This window comes from Salmo trutta, chromosome 36 (assembly GCF_901001165.1).
Source record: "Salmo trutta chromosome 36, fSalTru1.1, whole genome shotgun sequence".
In the NCBI taxonomy this organism is placed as follows: Eukaryota; Metazoa; Chordata; class Actinopteri; order Salmoniformes; family Salmonidae; genus Salmo; species Salmo trutta.
In genome coordinates, this window is record NC_042992.1 from 17,185,189 (window position 1) to 17,212,278 (window position 27,090).

At 43.5% G+C, this 27,090-nt stretch overlaps 1 protein-coding gene across 1 annotated transcript; it reads right to left on the reverse strand.

The window, feature by feature from the left end:
• Positions 1–1,785: 1,785 nt before the first annotated feature.
• sla1a (Src like adaptor 1a) lies at positions 1,786–26,589 on the reverse strand. Its single transcript, XM_029734850.1, has 8 exons — positions 26,425–26,589; positions 23,380–23,461; positions 22,992–23,091; positions 18,700–18,786; positions 18,459–18,562; positions 12,818–12,949; positions 4,979–5,111; positions 1,786–4,797 (listed from the first exon to the last, which is right to left on the reverse strand). Exons 2-8 carry the CDS (start codon positions 23,450–23,452, stop codon positions 4,578–4,580), a joined length of 849 nt encoding a protein of 282 aa, XP_029590710.1. The 5' UTR covers positions 23,453–23,461; positions 26,425–26,589; the 3' UTR covers positions 1,786–4,577.
• Positions 26,590–27,090: the final 501 nt, after the last annotated feature.

Genomic DNA, 27,090 nt, shown 5'->3' on the forward strand with positions numbered 1-27,090 from the left:
TGCGTGCAGTTTGGAAATTATTGAAGTTAGCATATCGTAACTTTATTGTAATTGCTGGTAGTCTCCCAGTACAATAGCCAGCTCCCCCTTCAAAAGCAGGGAAATAGACCTTCTAACTACTCGAAAGCTGGGTGGTTGGTCATTTATAGTTTCACAAAGCTATACATAGTAATCCATCCTTTATACATTTGTTAATTTGACTGATAATCATAAGAATCAAGATTCAATCCACTTCCTCGTTCTGTCCAGTTGTCGAGATCGCACCGTTGTGTCTGTCCCATTATGGTGTCTGTGAGTGCACGGGCAGTGCCATTGAGACAGATACAATGTTGTGATCTCTATACATCTCTATGTAAGATAATTGCATCAGAGAATTGATTAGTTAACATCCTCAGATATCAGACACTGGGCACAACTGGGCACAACTGGTTGAATCAACATTGTTTCAATGTAATTTGTCAACATATTGTGACATGGAATCTATTTGGAAAACACATTGGATTTAAAAAAAAGTAATCAACGTAAACTGTTGTTTTGAGCTTGAAATTTCAACCAGAGGATTATGTCATCATGGTAACCAAATTTCAACATATACAAACCAACGTTCAGATTTTTATTTCCACTATAAGATAATAAAAAAAAAATTGTCTGGGCAGTACCTCCAGCTAGAGAATTGATCTATGTACAGCTACCCTTTGGTCTCCCAATCCATGGTTTTAACCAAACCAAGCACTGCTTAACTATAATATTTTTCAATGACTATTGTCAATGTGCTATCGTGAGAATGATTGTTGAGAAATTTCCACTTAAAAACAAATTACATTCCAGAGGGTAGGCTTAACAGAGCAAATTAAATGTGGCCATACTCAATCAGTAAGTATGATATTTAGGCCTATATAACATTTGCAAAGTCATCAACAGCAATTGTTTGAATTCAACCCAGAATTCAACTAAATAATAGACAATACAATAGACCTAGGATTTGAAGCTATGGTTGATTTCACATCTAATGATATTAAGTGATATTGAATTGTGTTTGGTTGTCAACGCAACCAAATATCAACATTTGAAGGAGATGTATCTTCTGCTTGGATAGTTCCATCTGTGCCACTGACTTAGTCTGGCTTTAATTACAGTTTGTCTACAAATGAAAAATGTGTATGTTGGATTCACGTTTCCATCTTCACCAAAAATCTAAGTTAAAGAATTGGGCAAATTCAAGTCAAACTTTATTTAAAGTGCATCAACGTCTCCAACTCAACCAAAAATAAAAGTTAAATAATGGGATTAAGCCAGTGGCTCAAATGGAACTATCCAAGCAGTAGATACATCTCCTTTAAATGTTGATGTTTGGTTGAGTAACACATCCATGGCCACATTTGGAGGTTACTGTAACTATACGTTTCTTCTTACGTAACCATAAAAAGCCTGCATCTTCACGATAGCATGCAGAGGTCATCGCAGGTCTGTGGAGATCTTCACAATTGCTGTAAAAATCTGTGCAGAATCTCGAACGGCATTGCTCACTTGCAACATGCACTTTTAATGTAATCTCAACTGCAATCTGCAATTTGGTGCATACTTGAAGCCCTGGGTTACACACAAGAGGACAAATTGTTCTCAGCAGTCATCTTCTAACGTGATGTTTTATCAACTTATTATGGCTTCTCTGGACATAACTCTCTATATCCCTTCCAGAATGAACCTTATGTTATGGCTAGTCTCTTGTGACAGACGAGCTGGCCAGACCAGCGCACACACAATATTTGGTTCTGGGTGCCGAGATTAATATGAGAATTAACTTTTATTTATATGAGCAACTTGTACACTCAACTGAAATCAGTTTGCAAGGGTTAGGCAAAAGGTTCTGAAACTGTAACAATTTACATTGACATGCTGACAGACACACACATCCATAAATTACACATTTGCACACAGTAGACATCCATAACATAGCATTCAAGTCTTACATCGATCAACTGTCATGACGCTAACATGTTTTGTACTCTGGCAGGACACTCGGTCAGTGCTCTGGATTCCAGATCGACTTCAAATTCACAGTTGATTTACCCCACGGGAAATTCCTTCTCAGATCAATCCCAAAGGCTCAGATAAGGACAAATGTGTGCTTTGGAGGAAAAATAGTATCTCATAACAGATGTTAATATCCTAAATAGAGTAGCTGGCCTCTAAGTCTCTTAGTCCTTCTTTTAAACATATTTGTTGTGTGTTTTTTGTTATTTAGATAGGACAGTGAAGAGGAGACAGGAAAGATAGCAGTAGTTCAGAAGGGCAGTGGTTCAGATTTAAACTCATGCCAGCACTTCTCAAATCTCTCCTCTGGGACCCCCAGATGTTTCACAATTTAGTTGCAGTCCTGAACTAGCTCACGTAATTCACCTAGTCAAGGGCATGTTGATAAGTTGAAAAGTGTAATCAGGTGTGCTAGCTCTAGAATAGATAAAATACATGGAAAGTCTGGGGGTCCCTGAGGAGAAGTTTGAGAATGTAACATTATGACTATAACTACTGTTCCCTGAAGGAGGGAAACAAGGTACAACATACAATGGGGAGTCTCACTCTCTCGACATTGGTTGACGTATATACAATTGCACCTGACAAGGCCAATGAAACCCGCACCTCGCTGGAAGACCCGCCTAGTGACTTTCCACTGTCCCAGCTGTAAGCACCCTGTGGGCTACACTGGGATTAGTGACATCCAAGTGATAAAACCTTACAAAAGTGTGTGGTGATGCTCAACTCACCGCAGCACAAATATCTCCTGTAGTCAACCCTTTAAACAACGGCCAAAATGCTGCCAGCCCCCTGGTGGAGTGGGTGCGTACTCCACTAGGTAACCCTTGTCCCTTGCTGTTTTATGGCAGGAGATAGCCTCCACAATCCCGTGGGAGAGACACTGCTCACAGAGTGCCCTGCAGCTGAGCTGGATTAGCAAAACAGACAAAAAGCTGGTCACACAACCAGATATCCCAGGTTGTTTAATGTATGTGCGTAGAACTTGCACCAGACACAGGGCATGTAACCTCTGTTGCTCTTCAGAAGCAAATGGAGGAGGCAAAAAGGGAAACACCTCAAAAGCTAAGGACCTGTAGGGCATGGCCATTACTTTTGGGGCGAAGGCCACATTTGGACACAAAGTCACCTTAGAGTCGACCGGGGCGAACTGAGTACAGGAAGGGTGTACACCTTACAGGAACTGCAACACCAGTGGGTGAGCCCCTGGTGAGGCTCAGTCAATTCCCACATGCTGAGATAGCGGCCATATATACTTTTAAAGTGGAGAATGCTTTTAAAGCTCCTGTAGAAACATACGTATTTCCCAGAGCCCTGAAAATGAACCAGCCCTTTACATTGGCACCAGAGCTCAAACACTTGCCACTTATACTCATACAGCCCTCTCATGGAGGGAGCACTTGCTGACTGAATGTTAGCAATAACATTCAGAGGTAAACCTCTAGCCATCAGATCAGCCCTCTCAGGGGCCAGGTCCATAGTAACCAAATCTCAGGCCTCGCGTGCCAAACCTGCCCGTGCGTCTGGAATAACAGATCCCTGCGCTGCCAGGAGTTGCCATGGGTCCCCGCCTAAAAGGCAAACAATAACAATCTCCATGAACCAAGGCTGCCTGAGCCACAGGGAGCTACAAGTTTCAATGATAAACCTTCCCGGCGCACCCTCTCCAATGTGGGCTGAATCAGAACCACTGGCGGAAACGTGTAAAGGAGGATCTAAGGCCACTGGTGTGCCAGAGCGCCCGTTCCCAACAGGTCACTCGGATCCCTCATCGTTTTCTCGTAATGCTTAAAGATCTACGTCGGCCCTGCTGAACATTTCCCATATTAGGGAGACCACCCAGGGGTGAACCCTCCACTCCTGAGAGAGAGGGCACCACCTGGATAAAAGATCTGCACCTCAACTAGACACCTCATAGGGACTACTGAGCTACAGGCAGGAATCAGCAATGCATCTCAGTAATGAGGGAGGGGCACCCACTTGTGGACAGAGACTTAGCTTAAGCCAGGCTAGCTAGCCTCTTTGATAGTAGCGAGTCCGTTGAGAATCATCCAGGCAACTTAACAGTATGTATACTAAACAAGAGAGCTACCCCAGCAACTCCACCGTGGCGAGGCAGGAATAGCTAGTAATAGCTAGCTCATCTCGGCTTCGGGTGTGATAATATTTCCCCACAGTATGTTGACTGACTGAAAGAAAATGTAACGTTATGACTATAATTACTGTTCCCTGAAGGAGGGAAATGAGGTACAACACCTGTTTGGCCCAGCACCACCTATTCCTGTGCTCGGTGAGAGTGGTATTAAATTGAAGGAATGAATCTGAGCCTCACGTTTATCACCTGTGGAAGGCGGGACTTCCAGTGAGGTGTGGATTTCATTGGCCTTGTCAGGCGTGATTGTACATCCTTCAACTGAAGAAGCGAGAGTGCAACTCCCCTGTAATATGTTGTACCGAAGTTAACTGACTGAAAGGGAACCACTAGCCTAGGTTATATATGTGTGCTGGGGTTCGCAGAACTAAGTGTTGCACCATCCAGGCCACTACATATCATAGTCCTCATCTAAGTCCATATGGCTGAGGCTGTGGTCGGGGATCACACAGACAGATTTGCTCTTCTTCTTGCGGTTCTTCTTCTGCTGTCCTGGGTCATGATCCCTGACCAGAGAGAGGTAAGAGGCCATGCTGTTTCTGACACCGTAGCTCACTATGGCATTCCTGTTCTCCTGGCCCTGCGCAGCCCCTGCGCTGATCAGATCTTTCCTGTTGATTGGTTCATATATATAGAGAGAGGGGTGATTAGAACATGTTTCAGCCAATCATGCAGTCACATCTTCCCAGTTTTCCCACAAGCCATGTTTTCCATTGGCCAGAAAGCAGGACTACTATTTGATTGCAGAGATATGAGAGCTGCAACGAATGATACTAAACTATGGGTCTGTACCTGTCTATTTTCTTCCAGTCAAAGTTGTTGTGTCGCATCGCTACAGGGGGTGGCTGAGAGGTGATGTCTATGGGGCTGATAGTCCTAGACAGACACGGGCCAGTGAGAACACAACACAGACCATCTGCAGAGTCTAGGAGATCAGAGATGGACTGTGTTAGACACAGACACATACACTGTATGTAATCAAAAACAAAAACATACTGTATGCTCACAAGCGCTCATGACATGAATGTTACCTTACAAGCACAAGCACACACATACACACAAACTCTGCCTTCTAAAACATTCTTAAGGTGTAGTTAGGAGGTGCATGCGCATACCGATAAGAAGCATGGGGTGTGTGTAGCTCCGTTTTGTACCGACAAAACTGTGGTTATAGGTAAAAGCCAGACAATTAAACCTTTAAAATCCATAGATCAATATATCCCAAAGCAACTGGGAGAGAGTGAGCGGTCAGTTATGTACAACAGCAAACCAATCAGTTTTATTTTCACCTAACCCTACCACCCCTCCCCTAATTGGAGTAAACCAATGAACAACAACACTTGGGCTTCTACTTCCAGCTTATACATACTATATACATTTTACGGTCACAATATATTGTACATTAGTTATTTTTTGTTTGTTTTTAGTCCCATCCTTCAGCTACCCTCAACCCCTCCCATCTATCTGTGAAGACCATTTCTATTTGCCATATATTTTCAACTGTGCTTTGATGTTTCACAAAAGTTCTGAACCTATTTAGATTTTACGGACATAAACTCAGCAAAAAAATAAACGTCCTCTCACTGTCAACTGCATTTATTTTCAGCTAACTTAACATGTGTAAATATTTGTATGAACATAACAAGATTCAACAACTGAGACATAAACTGAACAGGTTCCACAGACATGTGACTAACAGAAATTGAATAATGTGTCCCTGAACAAAGGGGGGTCAAAATCAAAAGTAACAGTCAGTATCTGGTGTGGCCACCAGCTGCATTAAGTACTGCAGTGCATCTCCTCCTCATGGACTGCCCCAGATTTGCCTGTTCTTACTGTGAGATGTTACCCCACTCTTCCACCAAGGCACCTGCAAGTTCCCAGACATTTCTGGGGGGAATGGCCCTAGCCCTCACCCTCCGATCCAACAGGTCCCAGACGTGCTCAAGGGGATTGAGATCCGGGCTCTTAGCTGGCCATGGCAGAAGACTAACATTCCTGTCTTGCCGGTAATCACGCACAGAACGAGCAGTATGGCTGGTAGCATTGTCATGCAGGAGGGTCATGTCAGGATGAGCCTGCAGGAAGGGTACCACATGAGGGAGGAGGATGTCTTCCCTGTAACGCACAGCATTGAGATTGCCTGCAATGACACAAGCTCAGTCCGATGATGCTGTGACACACCGCCCCATACCATGACGGACCCTCCACCTCCAAATCAATCCCGCTCCAGAGTACAGGTCTCGGTGTAACGGTCATTCCTTCGATGATAAACGCGAATCTGACCATCACCCCTGATGAGACAAAACCGCGACTTGTCAGTGAAGAACACTTTTTGCCAATCCTGTCTGGTCCAGCGACGGTGGGTTTGTGCCCATAGGCGACGTTGTTGCCGGTGATGTCAAGTGAGGACCTGCCTTACAACAGGTTTACAAGCCCTCAGTCCAGCCTCTCTCAGCCTATTGCGAACAGTCTGAGCACTGATGGAGGGATTGTGTGTTCCTGGTGTAACTTGGGCAGTTGTTGTTGCCATCCGGTACCTGTCCCGCAGGTGTGTTGTTCGGATGCACCAATCCTGTGCAGGTGTTGTTACACATGGGTGCCACTGCGAGGACGTTCAGCTGTCCATCCTGTCTCCCTGTAGCGCTGTCTTAGGCGTCTCACAGTACGGACATTGCAATTTATTGCCTTGGCCACATCTGCAGTCCTCATGCCTCCTTGCAACATGCCTAACACACGTTCATGCAGATGAGCAGGTACCCTGGGCATCTTTCTTTTGGTGTTTTTCAGAGTCAGTAGAAAGGCCTCTTTAGTGTCCTAAGTTTTCATAACTGTGACCTTAATTGCCTACCGTCTGTAAGCTGTTAGTGTCTTAACGACCGTTCCACAGGTGCATGTTTATTAATTGTTTATGGTTCATTGAACAACCATGTGAAACAGTGTTTAAACCCTTTACAATGAAGATCTGTAAAGTGATTTGAATTTTTACGAATTATCTTTGAAAGACAGGGTCCTGATAAAGGGATGTTTCTTTTTTTGCTGAGTTTAGTATACACTAGTTATCTTGTTTTTTTGTTATTTTTAGTCCCAACCTTCAGCTCCCCTCCACCCATTCCATCTATTTCTGAACTAATCAGTTTGTAAAGTGGCGCAGCAACACAAATCCAACAATCCATGGCTTCCCCAGAGTAAAAGACAAAGAGCAACTTGGAGACGCAAACGATAGTAATGAATAGCTAAAGGAGATCCAGGAAAAGATAGCTAAAAAAGGGCTGGAGAGAATGGGTGTATGGATGCACTCCTGGGTGAGGATCAAAGATAGCCAGCCCCCCTCCCCCTCGCTTTCCCACCAGAGAGGACGGGGGGAACTTTTTTGTTTTTCTCTCTTGCCTTTGCAGTATTGAGAATGGAGTGTCTGAGTGTTACAACAGAGAGACACTTGGCCAAAACTTTAACAGCAAAAGACAGGACATTGAAACAACATTTCTAACATAAAGAATGTGGGAAATGGTTGGTGGGGATCCAAATAATAATAATGTCATATCTGTTGTTGTTTTGTGACGTCATTAGGGATGGTATAACAAGATAACTAACTCTGCAAGTGTACACGTCCTAGTTATCGGATTTACATCTAAATGTTATAAAACATATGATTAAATATGAAACTATTTGTGAGAAGATTAAATGTGATTTTAGCCTTCTAAATGAGATAATTGTTTTTCACATAAACTTTTGCCAAGTCAGTAACAACGACTATGTGAGCACAGACATTGTGGCAATGTGATGGAACTGCCCTCCAAGATGAGTGCTTAAAAGGACTCGCTGAAGAATTATCCTTTTTGGGATAGGGGGCAGTATTGAGAATTTTGGAAAAAATATGTGCCCATTTTTAACTGCCTCCTACACCAACTCAGAAGCTAGAATATGCATATTATTGTTCAGGTTTGGATAGAAAACACTCTGAATTTTCTAAAACTGTTTGAATGGTGTCTGTGAGTATAACAGAACTCCTATGGCAGGCAAAAACCTGACAAGGTTTCAAGCAGGAAGTAAGGATCTTAGCTGTAACGTGACAATTCCCAGGGCTCCGATAGGCTCTCAGAGCCCGGGAAATACCTGAAGGTTCACGAGACAGCCTCAGGCTGAAACACATTATCGCCTTTGGTAAGTGTCGACTCAGAGGACCTTTGAATGAGGCGCGTGCCCGATTCGCTCCTGAGGGGAAATTTAATTTGGCTGTTTAGGCTCAATGCATATTCCCGGTCGGAATATTATCACTTATCTACGACATAAATGGCATAAAAATTGGTTTTAAACAGCGGTTGACATGCTTCGAAGTACGGTAATGGAATATTTAGAATTTTTTTGTCATGCCAATGCGCCATGCGCGGGACCGTGATGTTGCATTCTGATAGTGTCTAGAACTCACGAACAAAACGTCGCTGTTTGGATATAACGATGGATTATTTGGGACCAAACCAACATTTGTTATTGAAGTAGAAGTCCTGGCAGTGTATTCTGACGAAGAACAAGCAAGGTAAGAACATTTTTCTTATAGGAAATGTGATTTTGGTGGAGGCTGACCTGGGTGGGTGTCTAAATAGCTAGCCCTGTGATGCCGGGCTATGTACTTAGATTATTGCAAAATGTGCTTCATCCGAAAAGCTATTTTAAAATCGGACATATCGAGTGCATAGAGGAGTAATGTATCTATAATTCTTAAAATAATTGTTATGCTTTTTGTGAACGTTTATCGTGAGTAATTTAGCAAACTGTTAGTAAATTCCCCGGAAGTTTGCGGGGGTTATGCTTTTTCTGAACGTCACATGCTAATGTAAAAAGCTGTTTTTTGATATAAATATGAACTTGATTGAACAGACATGCATGTATTGTATAACACAATGTCCTAGGTGTGTCATCTGATGAAGATCATAAAAGGTTAGTGCTGCATTTAGCTGTGGTTTGGGTTTATGTGACATGATATGCTAGCTTGAAAAATAGGTGTCTGATTATTTCTGGCTGGGCACTCTGCTGACATAATCTAATGTTTTGCTTTCGTTGTAAAGCCTTTTTGAAATCGGACAGTGGGGTTAGATTAACGAGATTCTTGTCTTTAAATAGCTGTAAAATAGTCCTATGTTTGAGAAATTGAAGTAATAGTATTTCTAACGATTCAAAAATCGCGCCACTGGATTGAAGTAGCTGTTACGTAGGTGGGACGAGTTCGTCCCACATGCGCCAGAGAGGTTAAATTGCAACCATTTCAACACGTGGATTGTCCCCGCATTCTCTGGTCTGATATGTTAATAAATGCAGACCAGCATGACCGTGGTGCCCCAAGATTGCTAATGAGTTAATTGTTACAACGTAGTTAATTGATTTGATAAAATAACTGTCCTCACATTAATGGTAGTCACGTCACGTTTGGTATTTTATTAGGATCCCCATTAGCTGTTGCAAAAGCAGCAGCTACTCTTCCTGGGGTCCACACAAAACATGAAACATGACATAATACAGAACATCAATAGACAAAAACAGCTCAAACTATCTAGGTCAAATAGGGGAGAGGCGTTGATGTTTCATCCCCTGGATCAGGAGTGAGGATTCCAGATGCAGCTCTTCCTGGTATACTCTTTTTGGTGTCTATCACTCTGGCTGACTGTCCCTCATGTACTGTGTCTACAGCTTTAGTGGATTCCGGTGCCGCGGGGAACTTTATGGATCAGACCCTTGCCTCCTCCCTCAACATTACCATCTACCCGCTCTTCTCTCCTTTTCCAGTTCAAGATCTTGACTGTCGGCCATTATGATCTGGGACCATCACACACATTACTCAACCACTTACCCTCACCGTGGAGTCCAATCACCAGGAGACCATCCCCTTTTTCATCACCAGTGCACCAGTTCACAAAATCATCCTAGGACTCCCTTGGCTTCAACGCCATGACCCTACCATCTCAAGGTCGATGATGAGAATCAGACTGGTCACCTGAATGCCGGAAGACCTGCTTCCCTGTCCCCTGTGGTTCCACGTCGGTTGAGAGTCCTGTGGTTGCCCTTCAGCCCAACATCCCGGAGGAATACCAGGACCTAAGGGAGGTATTCTCCAAGACCCGTGCTACTTGTCTCCCTCCTCATTGCCCCTGGGACTGTGCCATCGACCGGTTTTCTGGTGCTACACCTCCGCGCAGACGTCTGTGGCTGAGACCCAGGCCTTGGAGGATTACATTCAAGAGGCGCTCCAACAGGGTTTCCTCCTCACATCCACGTCTCCTGCATCGGCTGGTTTCTTTTTCGTGGCCAATAAGGATGGCGGATTAATCCCATGTATCGATTACCGAGGTCTCAATGACATCACCAAGAAGTATCGGTACCCTCTCCCATTGGTGCCGTCAGCCATCGAGCAGCTCCGCGGGGCCCGGTTCTTCACCAAACTGGACTTGCGGAGTGCCTACAATCTCATCCGCATCCGGGAGGGGGAGGGGTGGAAGACGTCGTACAGCATGACATGTCTGGTTTCTACGAGTACTTGGTTATGCCTTTTGGCTTAGCCAATGCTCCGTCATTTTTCCAGGCATTCGTCAACGAGGTGTTCAGGGACATGCTCGGACGTCAGGTGATTGTCTACATCAATGACATCCTGATCTTCTCACCAACCTTGAAGATCACATCACCCACTTTATAACAGTCCTGGAACGCCTCTTGGTCAATCACCTGTTCGTCAAGGCAGAGAAGCGACAAATTCCTTCAGAGGGCTGTATCCTTCTTGGGTTACCAAATCAGCCCGTAGGGAGTGAGGATGGAGGACAAGAAGGTAGATGCGGTAAGGTCATGGCCAGTCCCAACCACCGTCAAGGGTTACAACGGTTTTTGAGTCCCCGGTTTGTGGGGCCATTCAAGGTTCCCCGGAGGGTCAACGAGGTGACGTACAGGTTACAACTACCCAGTCACTATCATATCTCACCCTGTCATGTCTCCCTTCTCAGGCCAGTGGTTCCTGGTCCCCTAGCTGATACTGTCCTCCATGACACACCTCCACCCCCACTGGATATCGAGGGGGGTCCAGCGTACGCTGTCAGATCCCTACTGGACTCCCGACGTCATAGGGGTCGGCTCCAACTGGGAGGGGTATGGCCCAGAGGAGCGGTGTTGGGTTCCGCTGGAGGACACTCTGGACCCCAGCATCCGGGATTTCCACCTTCGCCACCCGGACCGACCCACTCCTCAGGATCGTTCCTCTGGTCGGCGTCGTCCTGCGGCTGGTGCAGTGAATTGGGGGGGGGGGGGGGGGGGCGTCACCGGAATACTAACCACCGGTCCTGGGATTCATCATTACGCACACCTATTAATCATTATAATTCACACCTGGACTTCATTACCTTCATCATTTCCTCCCCTTTATGTCACTCTCTTATGTTCACTCACCAGTTGGTATTGCACCTGCTTCCCGACTCACAGCTCCATTATTACAAAAATATATTTGAGATTCTTCACCCTTTGCCTTGATGACAGATTTGCACATTCTTGGCACCGTCTCCAATATTGAAAACTCAAATCCATGTAACTGAAAAGATTGTCTTTTGGACATCTGAGCAATGTTGAGGGAATCGTATTTGACTCAGAAAAGGAAACTTATATGATAGGTAATATATACAAAACCATGGAGAAAGCCTATCTAACTGACAATCTCTTAGAAAAATATAAACTATTTCAATCAAGACTTAATAAAAATAACTGGTAGACACAAGATGGAGGGAGTGTTGGAACATAACTAACAAAATTACACTTAACAAATGTATGCTTAATCCATTATAAACCAATGTATAAAATGTATTATACAAAATAAAAAAAATCTACAGCACCACGTCAGAGTCATGTCTTCAGTGTAAAACTAATGACTCAAATCAATGCTTTCTTGGAATGCTATGAAGTCTGGAAGTTGTGGGCGGAGTTAGAAAGTTGGCTGTCAGAAGTATTCCACTGTAAACTTACCTTTAAACCATCTATCTGCATATTTCAAGACATGGCAAATGGGGGTGTAGTGAGAGAACCAATGGGGTGGCCCACACTTTAATCATCAATGATTTGGAAAAAAATCTCTACTCAAAAACTGGAAATCAAATGATCCTTCATCACTACGACAGTGGATGAATCCAATGTATTATTATTTGTTATTATTATTTCTTCTTATTATTATTATATAAATATTGAATATTGAGTGTGGGCTACAGAAAAAAATAGAACAACGCAATTTGAGGCCATATGGCATAGAGTGCTACAAGCACCGGAAAGTTCCAGGGGATGAAGGATGAGGGGGAGTGGGATTGTGAGAAATGTGTGTGTGCTTGTTTATTGTCTTTTGTATGGTTATTGTTTGAGAAAATAAATACAAGTAAAACAGTGTGACAGTCAATATGAAAGACCTAGTATCAGCACAAATATGTTAAAATGGTCATCAACAACACCATTACTTCCTGTTTTGTTCTTAGTGCGTGTACTCTCAGAGCTAGGCCAACGCACAGTGGAAAGATGGCTAGCATCTGATAAGAACAAAGCTATTTAAAAACGCTTGAGGTTATTTTCAGTGTGTGTGTGTGTGTGTGTGTGTGTGTGTGTCTGTCTTGGACTCACCAGAGTAGTGGTTTACCATCTCTTCCAAGCACTGGAAAGTCAGACGAGGAGAGATATAATACCAGCTGTTCTCCATGCGAAAGATTTTATAGTGCTGGATGGATCTGTGCTTTACAGACATGGAGTAGACACCTGCAAATATAATATAACATAAAAGGCATTAGGTATAGGCCTAGATAGATCTTAATAGATACCCATCTCCTATCATCCTACTGACGTCCAGTTTAATAACCCCCTTGAGTTGATGTCTGCACCCGGAAAATCCAATTAGCATAATACATTTAAAAAAACTGTCAGTTTAATCCTCCACCAATGGCGGCCTTCTACATCTGAGGTGGAAGGTGGCTGAGCTACAGTGATGTTTGTCAGAACATGAGACATCCCGAATATCGGTCTTCTCACTAAAACATTTGTAGCGTCCGAATGGTTTGCCTACAAACTAATAATAATTGGCACTCTATGATGGGACCAAAGATGAGACTCTCACGATGGTGTACTCCGTTTTGCTCTATAACCCTCACAAGACTTACTTGTCTGAAGGTAGCTATGTACCCGTTTAAAAAAATTATGTAAGAACAGTGCCTTCATACATTTTTTACACCCCTTGACATTTTGTTGTGTTACAGTGTGCATTTAAAATGTATTACATTTATATTTCTATCACTGGCCTACACTCAATACCCCATAATGTCAAAGTGGAATTATGTTTTTAGAAATTTGTACAAATGAATTACAAATTAAAAGATGAAATGTCTTGAGTCAATAAGTATTCAACCCCTTTGTTATGGCAAGCCTAAATTAGTTCAGGATTAAACATTTGCTAAGCAAGTCGCATAATAAGTTGCATGGACTGGACTCTGTGCAAAAATAGTGTTTAACATGATTTTTGAAAGACTACATCATCACTGTACCCCACACATACAATTATCTGTAAGGTCCATCAGTTGAGCAGTGCATTTTATACACAGAGACCAAGGAGGTTTACCAAATCCCCACAAAGAAGGGCACCTATTGGTAGATGGGTAAAAAACAAACATTGAATGACATTGAATATCCCTTTTGAGCATGGTGAAGTTATTAATTACACTTTGGATGGTGTATCAATACACCCAGTCACTACAAAGATATAGGCATCCTTCCTAACTCAGTTGCCGGAGAGGAAGGAAACCACTCAGGGATTTCACAATGAGGCCAATGGTGACTTTAAAACAGTTACAGAGTTTAATGGCTGTGATAGGAGAAAGCAAACTGAGGATGGATAAACAACATTGTAGACTTGTTTACATGCTGCTGTGTGTTTTGTTGCTAACCTTACTTTGCTACCTGACAACTTTACGGTTTTTACTTTTTAATTACCGTTTATATTTTTTGTTTTTCCCTCACTCAATTTTTTTTCATTCAACTTTTTCACCTCGGACGCTTTATCTGGACATGGTTCATCAAGACCTCCAACAGCCGAAGCTAAGTAGTAACACTAACATGATGCCTTCTAATTGCAGTCGCTGTACTCATAATATACAGGCGAACGATCGCCTTATGGCGAGGATAGCTGTGCTGCAAGCCCAGCTTCAGACGCAATCGTTAGGCAAGGGTAATTTCAGTGTAGGAAAGGATGAAACAGTGTCTGTGCCACCAGTAAGTACAGATAGTAGTATAAATCCCCTCGCACGGTCCCCACAGCCGGACAACTTTCTCATGGCTTCTGGAGGGAAATGCTGTAGGAATGCTCAACCGGTGTTGCTCATTCAGCCGACAGAAACTTTCAACCGGTTCTCCCCATTAAGCAGCGAGTCGGAGTCTGAGGCTGAGCCTTCTCTGGTCTCTACTCCTCCCGTTACGGGGTCTGAGATGCCGAAGGCTCCCACCATTAGCTCTGACAAATTGAAAACCCTTGTCATTGGCGACTCCATTACCCGCAGTATTAGACTTAAAACGAATCATCCAGTGATCATACACTGTTTACCAGGGGCAGGGCTACCGACATTAAGGCTAATCTGAAGATGGTGCTGGCTAAAGCTAAAACTGCCGAGTGTAGAGAGTATAGGGATATTGTTATCCACGTCGGCACCAACGATGTTAGGATGAAACAGTCAGAGGTCACCAAGCGCAACATAGCTTCAGCGTGTAAATCAGCTAGAAAGATGTGTCGGCATAGAGTAATTGTCTCTGGCCCCCTCCCAGTTAGGGGGAGTGATGAGCTCTACAGCAGAGTCTCACAACTCAATCGCTGGTTGAAAACTCTTTTCTGCCCCTCCCAAAAGATAGAATTTGTAGAAAATTGGCCCTCTTTCTGGGACTCACCCACAAACAGGACCAAGCCTGGCCTGCTGAGGAGTAACGGACTCCATCCTAGCTGGAGGGGTGCTTTGATTTTATCTATCAACATAGACAGGGCCAGCCTGTTAGCCAGCCTGCCAGCTTAGTGGAGTCTGCCACTAGCACAGTCAGTGTAGTCAGCTCAGCTATCCCCATTGAGACCGTGTCTGTGCCTCGACCTAGGTTGGGCAAAACTAAACATGGCGGTGTTCGCCTTAGCAATCTCACTAGAATAAAGACCTCCTCTATTCCTGCCATTATGGAAAGAGATCGTGATACCTCACATCTCAAAATAGGGCTACTTAATGTTAGATCCCTCACTTCCAAGGCAGTTATAGCCAATGAGCTAATCACTGATCATAATCTTGATGTGATTGGCCTGACTGAAACATGGCTTAAGCCTGATTAATTTATTGTGTTAAATGAGGCCTCACCTCCTGGTTACATTAGTGACCATATCCCCCGCGCATCCCGCAAAGGCGGAGGTGTTGCTAACATTTACGATAGCAAATTTCAATTTACAAAAAAAAACGTTTTCGTCTTTTAAGCTTCTAGTCATGAAATCTATGCAGCCTACTCAATCACTTTTTATAGGTACTGTTTACAGGCCTCCTAGGCCATATACAGCGTTCCTCACTGAGTTCCCTGAATTCCTATCGGACCTTGTAATCATAGTTTTTGGTGACTTTAATATTCACATGGAAAAGTCCACAGACCCACTCCAAAAGGCTTTCGGAGACATCATCGACTCAGTGGGTTTTGTCCAACATGTCTCCGGACCTACTCACTGCCACAATCATTCTCTGGACCTAGTTTTGTCCCATGGAATAAATGTTGTGGATCTTAATGTTTTTCCTCATAATCCTGGACTATCAAACCACCATTTTATTACGTTTGCAATCGCAACAAATAATCTGCTCAGACCCCAACCAAGGAGCATCAAAAGTTGTGCTATAAATTCTCAGACAACCCAAAGATTCATTGATGCCCTTCCAGACTCCCTCTGCCTACCCAAGGACGTCAGAGGACAAAAATCAGTTAACCACCTAACTGAGGAACTCAATTTAACCTTGCGCAATACCCTAGATGCAGTTGCACCCCTAAAAACTAAAAACATTTGTCATAAGAAACTAGCTCCCTGGTATACAGAAAATACCCGAGCTCTGATGCAAGCTTCCAGAAAATTGGAACGGAAATGGCGCCACACCAAACTGGAAGTCTTCCGACTAGCTTGGAAAGACAGTACCATGCAGTATCGAAGAGCCCTCACTGCTGCTCGATCATCCTATTTTTCCAACCTAATTGAGGAAAATAAGAACAATCCAAAATTTATTTTTGATACTGCCGCAAAGCAAACTAAAAAGCAGCATTCCCCAAGAGAGGATGGCTTTCACTTCAGCAGTAATAAATTCATGAACTTCTTTGAGGAAAAGATCATGATCATTAGAAAGCAAATTACGGACTCCTCTTTAAATCTGCGTATTCCTCCAAAGCTCAGTTGTCCTGAGTCTGCACAACTCTGCCAGGACCTAGAATCAAGGGAGACACTCAAGTGTTTTAGTATTATATCTCTTGACACAATGATGAAAATAATCATGGCCTCTAAACCTTCAAGCTGCATACTGGACCCTATTCCAACTAAACTACTGAAAGAGCTGCTTCCTGTGCTTGGCCCTCCTATGTTGAACATAATAAACGGCTCTCTATCCACTGGATGTGTACCAAACTCACTAAAAGTGGCAGTAATAAAGCCTCTCTTGAAAAAGCCAAACCTTGACCCTGGAAATATAAAAAACTATTGGCCTATATCGAATCTCCCATTTCTCTCAACATTTTTTGAAAAAGCTGTTGCGCAGCAACTCACTGCCTTCCTGGAGACAAACAATGTATACGAAATGCTTCAGTCTGGTTTTAGAACCCATCATAGCACTGAGAATGCACTTGTGAAGGTGGTAAATGACCTTTTAATGGCGTCAGACCGAGGCTCTGCATCTGTCCTCGTGCTCCTAGACCTTAGTGCTGCTTTTGATACCATCGATCACAACATTCTTTTGGAGAGATTGAAAATCCAAATTGGTCTACACGGACAAGTTCTGGCCTGGTTTGGATCTTATCTGTCGGAAAGATATCAGTTTGTCTCAGTGAATGGTTTGTCCTCTAACAAATCAACTGTACATTTCGGTGTTCCTCAAGGTTCCGTTTTAGGACCACTATTGTTTTCACTATATATTTTACCTCTTGGGGATGTCATTTCGAAAACATAATGTTAACTTTCAGATGACACACAGCTGTACATTTCAATAAAACATGGTGAAGCCCCAAAATTGCCCTCGCTGGAAGCCTGTGTTTCAGACATAAGAAAGTGGATGGCTGCAAACTTTCCATGTGATTATCTGAGAACAGCGCCCAGCAGACAAATCATTACAAACAGTAACCTGCCAAGTAGAGGAGTAACAAAAGTCAGAAATAGCGATAAAATGTATCACTTGCCTTTGATGATCTTCATATGGTTGCAATCCCAAGACTCCATGTTACACAATAAATGTTTGTTTTGTTCGATAAAGTCCCTCTTTATCTCCAAAACCTTCCGTTTTGTTGGTGCGTTTTGTTCAGTAGATTATTCATTGGAATAATCTACTGGAACAAAGCGCGGTCACAAAGCGCGGTATATATGTGTCCATCATTGGAACAAAGCGCGGTCACAGCAGGCAGACAAAAAATCTAAAAAGTACCATAAAAGTTTGTAGAAACATGTCAAACGATGTTTATAATCAATTCTCAGGTTGTTTTTGTCATAAATAATCTATCATATTTCAACCGGACAATAGCTTCGTCAATAGAAAAGGAAAAACAATAAAGGCGCGCTCCCGGTCATGCGCAGGACTCATGTCTGGAAATTTCCACTGTCCTCTCATTGAAAGTGGTGTTTCTCCCTTATTTTTCAGAGGAAAAGCCTGAAACAATGCCTAAAGACTGGCCACATGTAGTGGAAGCCATAGGGATTGTGAACTGGGTCATAAGTCTTTGTATGGTGGATAGGCTTTCAATGGAAAAACAGCCATTTCAAAATAATAGCACTTCCTGGATGGATTTTCATCAGGTTTTCGCCAGCCATATCAGTTCTGTTATACTCACAGACATTTTGTTAACTTTAGAGTGTTTTCTATCCAAATCTACCAATTATATGCATATCCTAGCTTCTGAGCCTGAGTAGCAGGCAGTTTACTTTGGGCACGCTTTTCATCCAAAATTCTGAATGCTGCCCCCTACCCTTGTGAGGTTTTAATGAATAACTTAGTAGGGCATTAACTGTTCATGGACTCACCTCTCTGCTGGGTGCTCTCTCTGATCATGAAGGAACCCACTCTGTTTTCAGGGAGACTAAGTAGTTCCTCTGCCTTCTGCCTCACTACTCCCTCAAACAGCCATCTTAAAACAGCACACACACACACACACATACACACACACACACACAAGGGGACGGTATACATTATATCACTGTACAGAATCAAGTCAACACAGCCTTTAATTATGACAATACAGAACATAGTTTTAACATTGCTTACCCATGGTAGACTTTGGCAGTATGGTTGTTAGGGATGTAGTTCTCACTTCCTGATTGGACAGACCGGACTCTCCACCAGTTGCCTTCCCTGAAGGACACAGGTTAAAGGAGAACTTCAATAGGCTACACTGTAGCGGAAACAAAATCTGAAATTGTAGTTCTCCCCTATTTGTATAAGTGATAAGTGTTATGCATCAGGTTTCCCCCAATGTGTTCATTCTTTGTTGTGTGCAAAATGTTATTGATTGTGTAGTGTTGTTTTGTATTATTGCATGCTTAGTAGTTATACTTGTATGCAGAGTTATCCATTTTGTTTTGGAAAGGACTGTGTCTGTCCTCTTTTGTTGTCTCGGTATCTATATCTGTAACTCTGCATCTATCAATTTCTGCCCTGGGAAGCTTTTAGTACAGAGTAGGGTTGCAAAACTACCGGTAATTTACCAAAGTTACTGTAATCTATGATAATTTATACTCAAATAACTTTACAAAAAAATCTATGCATACTGTATTGCTTTTTTATATATGTGTCCATGAGTTTCTAGTGGATAGATAGACCATATGGTTCAAATATCATAATTAATGATGAAAGCAATGGCATTTTTTAAATAAATTATTCAGCTTTTTTCACAATTGCGCTCAGTTTGGTGCCAAAACTTTTACAAGAAAGACATATTGACATCAAAAAATAAATAAAGTATACTTCATGCTGAAACCTTCTTATTAAACACCAATGGTATTCACTAAGTTGTATGGTTTATATTTCGGGTAATGTTTTCCAGGTTTGTCAGTCTATTTTGTGTTTCAAAATAATCTTATTTGATCATTTTGTACACGTTACATGTGATAAGGGCACACAGAGGGCCAGAGATAATTACAGACACCTGGGATAATCTGAATTACCCCAAAAGGCAACTAGAGGTCATGTGATAAAATTCTCCAAAGACCTTGAAAGTTTCAAAAATTCTGGTATAACTTTGAAAGTTATAATATACACTGCTCAAAAAAATAAAGGGAACACTAAAATAACACATCCTAGATCTGAATGAATGAAATAATCTTATTAAATACTTTTTTCTTTACATAGTTGAATGTGCTGACAACAAAATCACACAAAAATAATCAATGGAAATCCAATTTATCAACCCATGGAGGTCTGGATTTGGAGTCACACTCAAAATGAAAGTGGAAAACCACACTACAGGCTGATCCAACTTTGATGTAATGTCCTTAAAACAAGTCAAAATGAGGCTCAGTAGTGTGTGTGGCCTCCACATGCCTGTATGACCTCCCTACAACGCCTGGGCATGCTCCTGATCAGGTGGCGGATGGTCTCCTGAGGGATCTTCTCCCAGACCTGGACTAAAGCATCTGCCAACTCCTGGACAGTCTGTGGTGCAACGTGGCGTTGGTGGATGGAGCGAGACATGATGTCCCAGATGTGCTCAATTGGATTCAGGTCTGGGGAACGGGCGGGCCAGTCCATAGCATCAATGCCTTCCTCTTGTAGGAACTGCTGACACACTCCAGCGACATGAGGTCTAGCATTGTCTTGCATTAGGAGGAACCCAGGGCCAACCGCACCAGGATATGGTCTCACAAGGGGTCTGAGGATCTCATCTCGGTACCTAATGGCAGTCAGGCTACCTCTGGCGAGCACATGGAGGGCTGTACGGACCCCCAAAGAAATGCCACCCCACACCATGACTGACCCACCGCCAAACCGGTCATGCTGGAGGATGTTGCAGGCAGCAGAACGTTCTCCACGGCGTCTCCAGACTCTGTCACGTCTGTCACGTGCTCAGTGTGAACCTGCTTTCATCTGTGAAGAGCACAGGGCGCCAGTGGCGAATTTGCCAATCTTGGTGTTCTCTGGCAAATGCCAAACATCCTGCACCGTGTTGGGCTGTAAGCACAACCCCCACCTGTGGACGTCGGGCCCTCATACCACACTCATGGAGTCTGTTTCTGACCGTTTGAGCAGACACATGCACATTTGTGGCCTGCTGGATGTCATTTTGCAGAGCTCTGGCAGTGCTCCTCCTGCTCCTCCTTGCACAAAGGCGGAGGTAGCGGTCCTGCTGCTGGGTTGTTGCCCTCCTATGGCCTCCTCCATGTCTCCTGATGTACTGGCCTGTCTCCTGGTAGCACCTCCTTCTTGCCACAGCTCGCATTGATGTGCCATCCTGGATGAGCTGCACTACCTGAGCCACTTGTGTGGGTTGTAGAATCTGTCTCATGCTACCACTAGAGTGAAAGCACCGCCAGCATTCAAAAGTGACCAAAACATCAGCCAGGAAGCATAGGAACTGAGAAGTGGTCTGTGGTCACCACCTGCAGAACCACTCCTTTATTGGGGGTGTCTTGCTAATTGCCTATAATTTCCACCTGTTGTCTATTCTATTTGCACAACAGCATGTGAAATGTATTGTCAATCAGTGTTGCTTCCTAAGTGGACAGTTTGATTTCACAGAAGTGTGATTGACTTGGAGTTACATTGTGTTGCTTAAGTGTTCCCGTTATTTTTTTGAGCAGTGTATATATATATATACTCTGCTCAAAAAAATAAAGGGAACACTAAAACAGCACAAAGTTACTCCAAGACAATCACACTAATGTGAAATCAAACTGTCCACTTAGGAAGCAACAGTGATTGACAATACATTTCACATGCTATTGTGCAAATGGAATAGACAACAGGTGGAAATTATAGGCAATTAGCAAGACACCCCCAATAAAGGAGTGGTTCTGCAGGTGGGGACAACAGACCACTTCTCAGTTCCTATGCTTCCTGGCTGATGTTTTGGTCACTTTTGAATGCTGGCGGTGCTTTCATTCTAGTGGTAGCATGAGACGGAGTCTACAACCCACACAAGTGGCTCAGGCAGTGCAGCTCATCCAGGATGGCACATCAATGCGAGCTGTGGCAAGAAGGTTTGCTGTGTCTGTCAGCGTAGTGTCCAGAGCATGGAGGCGCTACCAGGAGAAAGGCCAGTACATCAGGAGACGTGGAGGAGGCCGTAGGAGGGCAACAACCCAGCAGCAGGACCGCTACCTCCGCCTTTGTGCAAGGAGGAGCAGGAGGAGCACTGCCAGAGCCCTGCAAAATGACCTCCAGCAGGCCACAAATGTGCATGTGTCTGCTCAAACGGTCAGAAACAGACTCCATGAGGGTGGTAGGAGGGCCCGACGTCCACAGGTGGGGGTTGTGCTTACAGCCCAACACCGTGCAGGACGTTTGGCATTTGCCAGAGAACACCAAGATTGGCATATTCGCCACTGGCGCCCTGTGCTCTTCACAGATGAAAGCAGGTTCACACTGAGCACGTGACAGACGTGACAGAGTCTGGAGATGCCGTGGAGAACGTTCTGCTGCCTGCAACATCCTCCAGCATGACCGGTTTGGCGGTGGGTCAGTCATGGTGTGGGGTGGCATTTCTTTGGGGGGCCGCACAGCCCTCCATGTGCTCGCCAGAGGTAGCCTGACTGCCATTAGGTACCGAGATGAGATCCTCAGACCCCTTGTGAGACCATATGCTGGTGCGGTTGGCCCTGGGTTCCTCTTAATGCAAGACAATGCTAGACCTCATGTGGCTGGAGTGTGTCAGCAGTTCCTGCAAGAGGAAGGCATTGATGCTATGGACTGGCCCGCCCGTTCCCTAGACCTGAATCCAATTGAGCACATCTGGGACATCATGTCTCGCTCCATCCACCAACGCCACGTTGCACCACAGACTGTCCAGGAGTTGGCGGATGCTTTAGTCCAGGTCTGGGAGGAGATCCCTCCAGGAGACCATCCGCCACCTCATCAGGAGCATGCCGAGGCATTGTAGGGAAGTCATACAGGCACGTGGAGGCCACACACATTACTGAGCCTCATTTTGACTTGTTTTAAGGACATTACATCAAAGTTGGATCAGCCTGTAGTGTGGTTTTCCACTTTCATTTTGAGTGTGACTCCAAATCCAGACCTCCATGGGTTGATAAATTGGATTTCCATTGATTATTTTTGTGTGATTTTGTTGTCAGCACATTCAACTATGTAAAGAAAAAAGTATTTAATAAGATTATTTCTTTCATTCAGATCTAGGATGTGTTGTTTAAGTGTTCCCTTTATTTTTTTGAGCAGTATATATATATATATATATATATATATATATATATATATAGATATATATATATACATATATATATATATAGTATTCCCTCTAATATACCCTCTCTTTGCAACCCTAGTGCAGAGGCTGTGGGTTTATAATTGTTCTAACAGACAGACAAAGTACTGACTCTACTTACTGAGACAAGACCCTCAGCTTCTCTCCCATCCTAAAGATCGGCTCACTGATGTCTGGAGAAGGATAGTCATGGAGAACTACAAGTGTGTCGTCTTCTCCTTCTGAGGAACCGCCAATGTTACACAATTAGACGTTAACACAGAGACACAATTTGCCAGAAATATAGGAAATAATTGTCTCATTGTAACTTCTAATTCAAATGAATTATATGAAACACTTGGACAAATGGTTAAACAGTATGTCATCTAAAAAGTCCTGAGTCATCTTTCAAAGCTGTGTGAACATCATATATTTTGAAAAGCCTAAACACATTACAGCATCAAAAACTGCAGTATCACAAAGAAACGGCAAATAACTGCTCAATATCTCAAAAAAGATTGAAGACTTACCCTTTAATGCACTGTCATGGTAGTTTGAATTTGTTTTGTCCCCAGCTCCCCGTCCCCACATCACATTCCCCATAGCGCCACTCTAATGGGACATACGGTATAGCTGGTCATCAAGCTAGTCATCAACACAAACTTCAGATAGCAGACAGAGAGTAATCTGGCTGGCCAGTGAAGGCCCCATCCAGCACCTGCGTCCCTGTCATGCATGTGCATGTGTGTATGTTGTAACTTCTCTATTAACAGCCAGAGTGCTATCTCAACCAGGACACACAGTAGACTGTAAAACCTGAGGGGTGGCTCTGAGCTCTTTCCATCCTGCCCCCTTTCTAAATAATGAAAATACTCTACAACTTATGTTGCAAAATGTGTTAACTAATTGGAAGGTCCATTTGTGTGTACAGCAGTTGGCTATATTGTGTAGCCTATATGTTTTTTACCTCACCCATAACACACAGTGAAAATTCCTGGTTTTCCAAATGTTTTGTCAAATCCTGATTAAATTCAGCATTTCCAGGTTTCTATCTAGTATTCACGATATTCACATTATAGAGTAGTAAACTGGAGTAGATGCTATATTAAAACTATAGTGTCCAGTTGTCACTCTGCTGAACTAATAAGAGAACACAGGAAACAGTGACACAGTGGAAACAATCAGAAGATAATATCTTGGTTAATTTGCATGATATGTCAGCAAATATTTATCATGCTGTGTGTCAATGCTATTTATAGTCAGAGTAAAAAAAATTATCTTTCACCAAATGTGACCAGCGAATCAAATCAAATCAAACTTTATATGTCACATGCGCCGAATACATGTGTAGACCTTACTGTGAAATGCTTACTTACAAGCCCTTAACCAACAGCACAGTTCAAGAAAGAGATAAAAAAATATTCACTAAATAAACTAAAGTAAAAAATAATAAAAGGTAACAATAAAATAACAATAACGAGGATATATACAGGGGATACCTGTACCGAGTCAATGTGCAGGGGTACAGGTTAGAGGTCATTTGTGCATGTAGGTCGGGGTGAAGTGACTATGCATAGATAATATACAGCGTAGCAACAGTGTTAAAAACAAATGGAGGGTGTGGGGGGTCAATGTAAATAGTCAGGTGGCCATTTGATTAATTGTTCAGCAGTCTTATGGCTTGGGGGTAGAAGCTGTTAAGGAGCCTTTTGGTCCTAGACTTGGCGCTCCGGTACCACATTCTGTGCGGTCGCTTTGACCATTTTTTGGGCTTTCCTCTGACACCGCCTATTATATAGGTCCTGGATTGCAGGAAGCTTTGCCCCAGTGATGTACTGGGCTGCACACATTACCCTCTGTAGCACCTTACGGTCAGATGCCGAGCAGTTGCAATACCAGACAGTGATGCAACTGGTCAAGATGCTCCCTATGGTGCAGCTGTAGAACTTTCTGAGGATCTGGGGACCCATGCCAAATCTTTTCAGTCTTCTGAGGGGGAAAAGGTGTTGTTGTGCCCTCTTCACGACTGTCTTGCTGTGTTTGGACCATAATAGGTCGTTGGTGATGTGGACACCAAGGAACTTGAAATTCTCAACCCGCTCAACTACAGCCCCGTCGATGTAAATAGGGGCCTGTTCGGTCCGCCTTTTTCTGTAGTCCACGATCAGCTCCTTTGTCTTGTACACATTGAGGAAGAAGTTGTTGTCCTCACACCACACTGCCAGGTCTCGGACTTCCTCAGGCTGTTTCATCATTGTCGATGATCAGGCCTACCACTGTTGTGTCGTCAGCAAACTTAATGATGGTGTTGGAGTCGTGTTTGACCACGCAGTTGTGGGTGAACAGGGAGTACAGGAGGGGACTGAGCACACACCCCTGAGGGGCCCCTGTGTTGTGGATCAGCGTAGCAAACGTGTTGTTGCCTACCCTTACCACCTGGGAGCAGCCCATTAGAAAGTCTAGGATCCAGTTGCAGAGGGAGGTGTTTATTCCAAGTGTCCTTAGCTTAGTGATGAGCTTTGTGGGCACTATGGTGTTGAACACTGAGCTGTAGTCAATGAACAGCATTCTCACATAGGTGTTCCTTTTGTCCAGGTGGGAAAGGGCAATGTGGTGTGTGATTGAGATTGCGTCATCTGTGGATCTGTTGTGGCGGTATGCGAATTGGAGTGGGTCTAGGGTATGCTGTTGATGTCATAACCAGCCTTTCAAAGCACTTCATGGGTACCGATGTGAGTGCTACGGGGTGGTAATCGTTTAGGCAGGTTACCTTTGCTTCCTTGGGCACAAGGACAATGGTTGTCTGCTTGAAACATGTAGATATTACAGACTCGGTCAGGGAGAGGTTGAAAATGTCAGTGAAGACACCAATTGGTCAGCGCATGCTTTGAGTACACGTGCTGGTAGTTCGTCTGGGCCCGTGGATTTGTGAATGTTGACCTGTTTAAAGGTCTTGCTCACATCGCCTACCGAGAGTGTTATCACACAGTCGTCCAGAACAGCTGGTGCTCTCATGCATGCTTCAGTGTTGCTTGCCTCGAATCGAGCATGAAAGGCATGTAGCTCGTCTGGTAGGCTTGCATCACTGGGCAGCTCGCATCTGAGTTTCCCTTTGTAGTCCGTAATAGTTTTCAAGCCCTGCCACATCCGACGAGTGTCAGAGCCGGTGTAGTAGGATTCAATCTTAATCCTGTATTGGCACTTTGCTTGTTTGATGGTTCGTCTGATGGCATAGCGGGATTTCTTATAAGCGTCCGGATTAGTGTCCCGTTCCTTGAAAGTGGGTGCTGAGGAGTATTTATGTCTGTAGTAAAGCCCTTTTTATGTCTATAATAAAACTCATTCTGATTGACTGGGCCTATGCCCTCCCAGGCCCACCCATGTCTGCTCTCCTGCCCAGTCGTGAAATCCATAGATTAGGGCCTAATGAATTTATTTCAATTGACTGATTTCGTTCTAAGAACTGTAACTCAGTAAAATCTTTGAAATTGTTGCATTTTGCATTTATATATAGGCTTAGTACACTTTTACCAGACACATACTGCAATAAATGTATGACAGCCTCGAAAACTCACCTAGCTGCTGAGTCGTGTGGAGTCGTCAGGATTGGAGGGCCAGTAGCAGGAGATTCTAGTTGAACATGGTCTTTGGCTCTGTGTGTTGAAGATCAGCCAGAGGAAGCATGTCAGCTACACTTTTACACTATTACTAATGACCGTCAGAGTTTCACAGTTCACACCCTCAACTGATGCATGCATAGTGAGGCGAGAGCACTTCCTCTGGCCAAACATATGCACACACACACACACACACACACACACACACACACACACACACACACACACACACACACACACACACACACTTCCTATGAAGAAATGAGGAAGGAGAAGAGAACCAGAACAAAAGACCAATGAGAATGCTAAAAGTACATACTGGTTTTAGCTTTTAGAAATGACTCAAAGAGCAAGGTTATTTCCATGCAAATATCTATGCTGTACGCGTCACATACAAAGATTACATTTGAACTACATAGATAGTAATTTCCTTACTATAATTGGTCAGTTACAGTTTTTTATGTGGTGAATTTTCAAAACAATTGTAACACAGCCAGTCATTTTGTTTGTAGTCATGTTTTACCACACAAACATTGTTCCAAAATATATATGTTTACTGTGCAATATAATGAATACATTGGTTTAATCACCAAAACACAACACAATTATATCTTCTCAATTTAG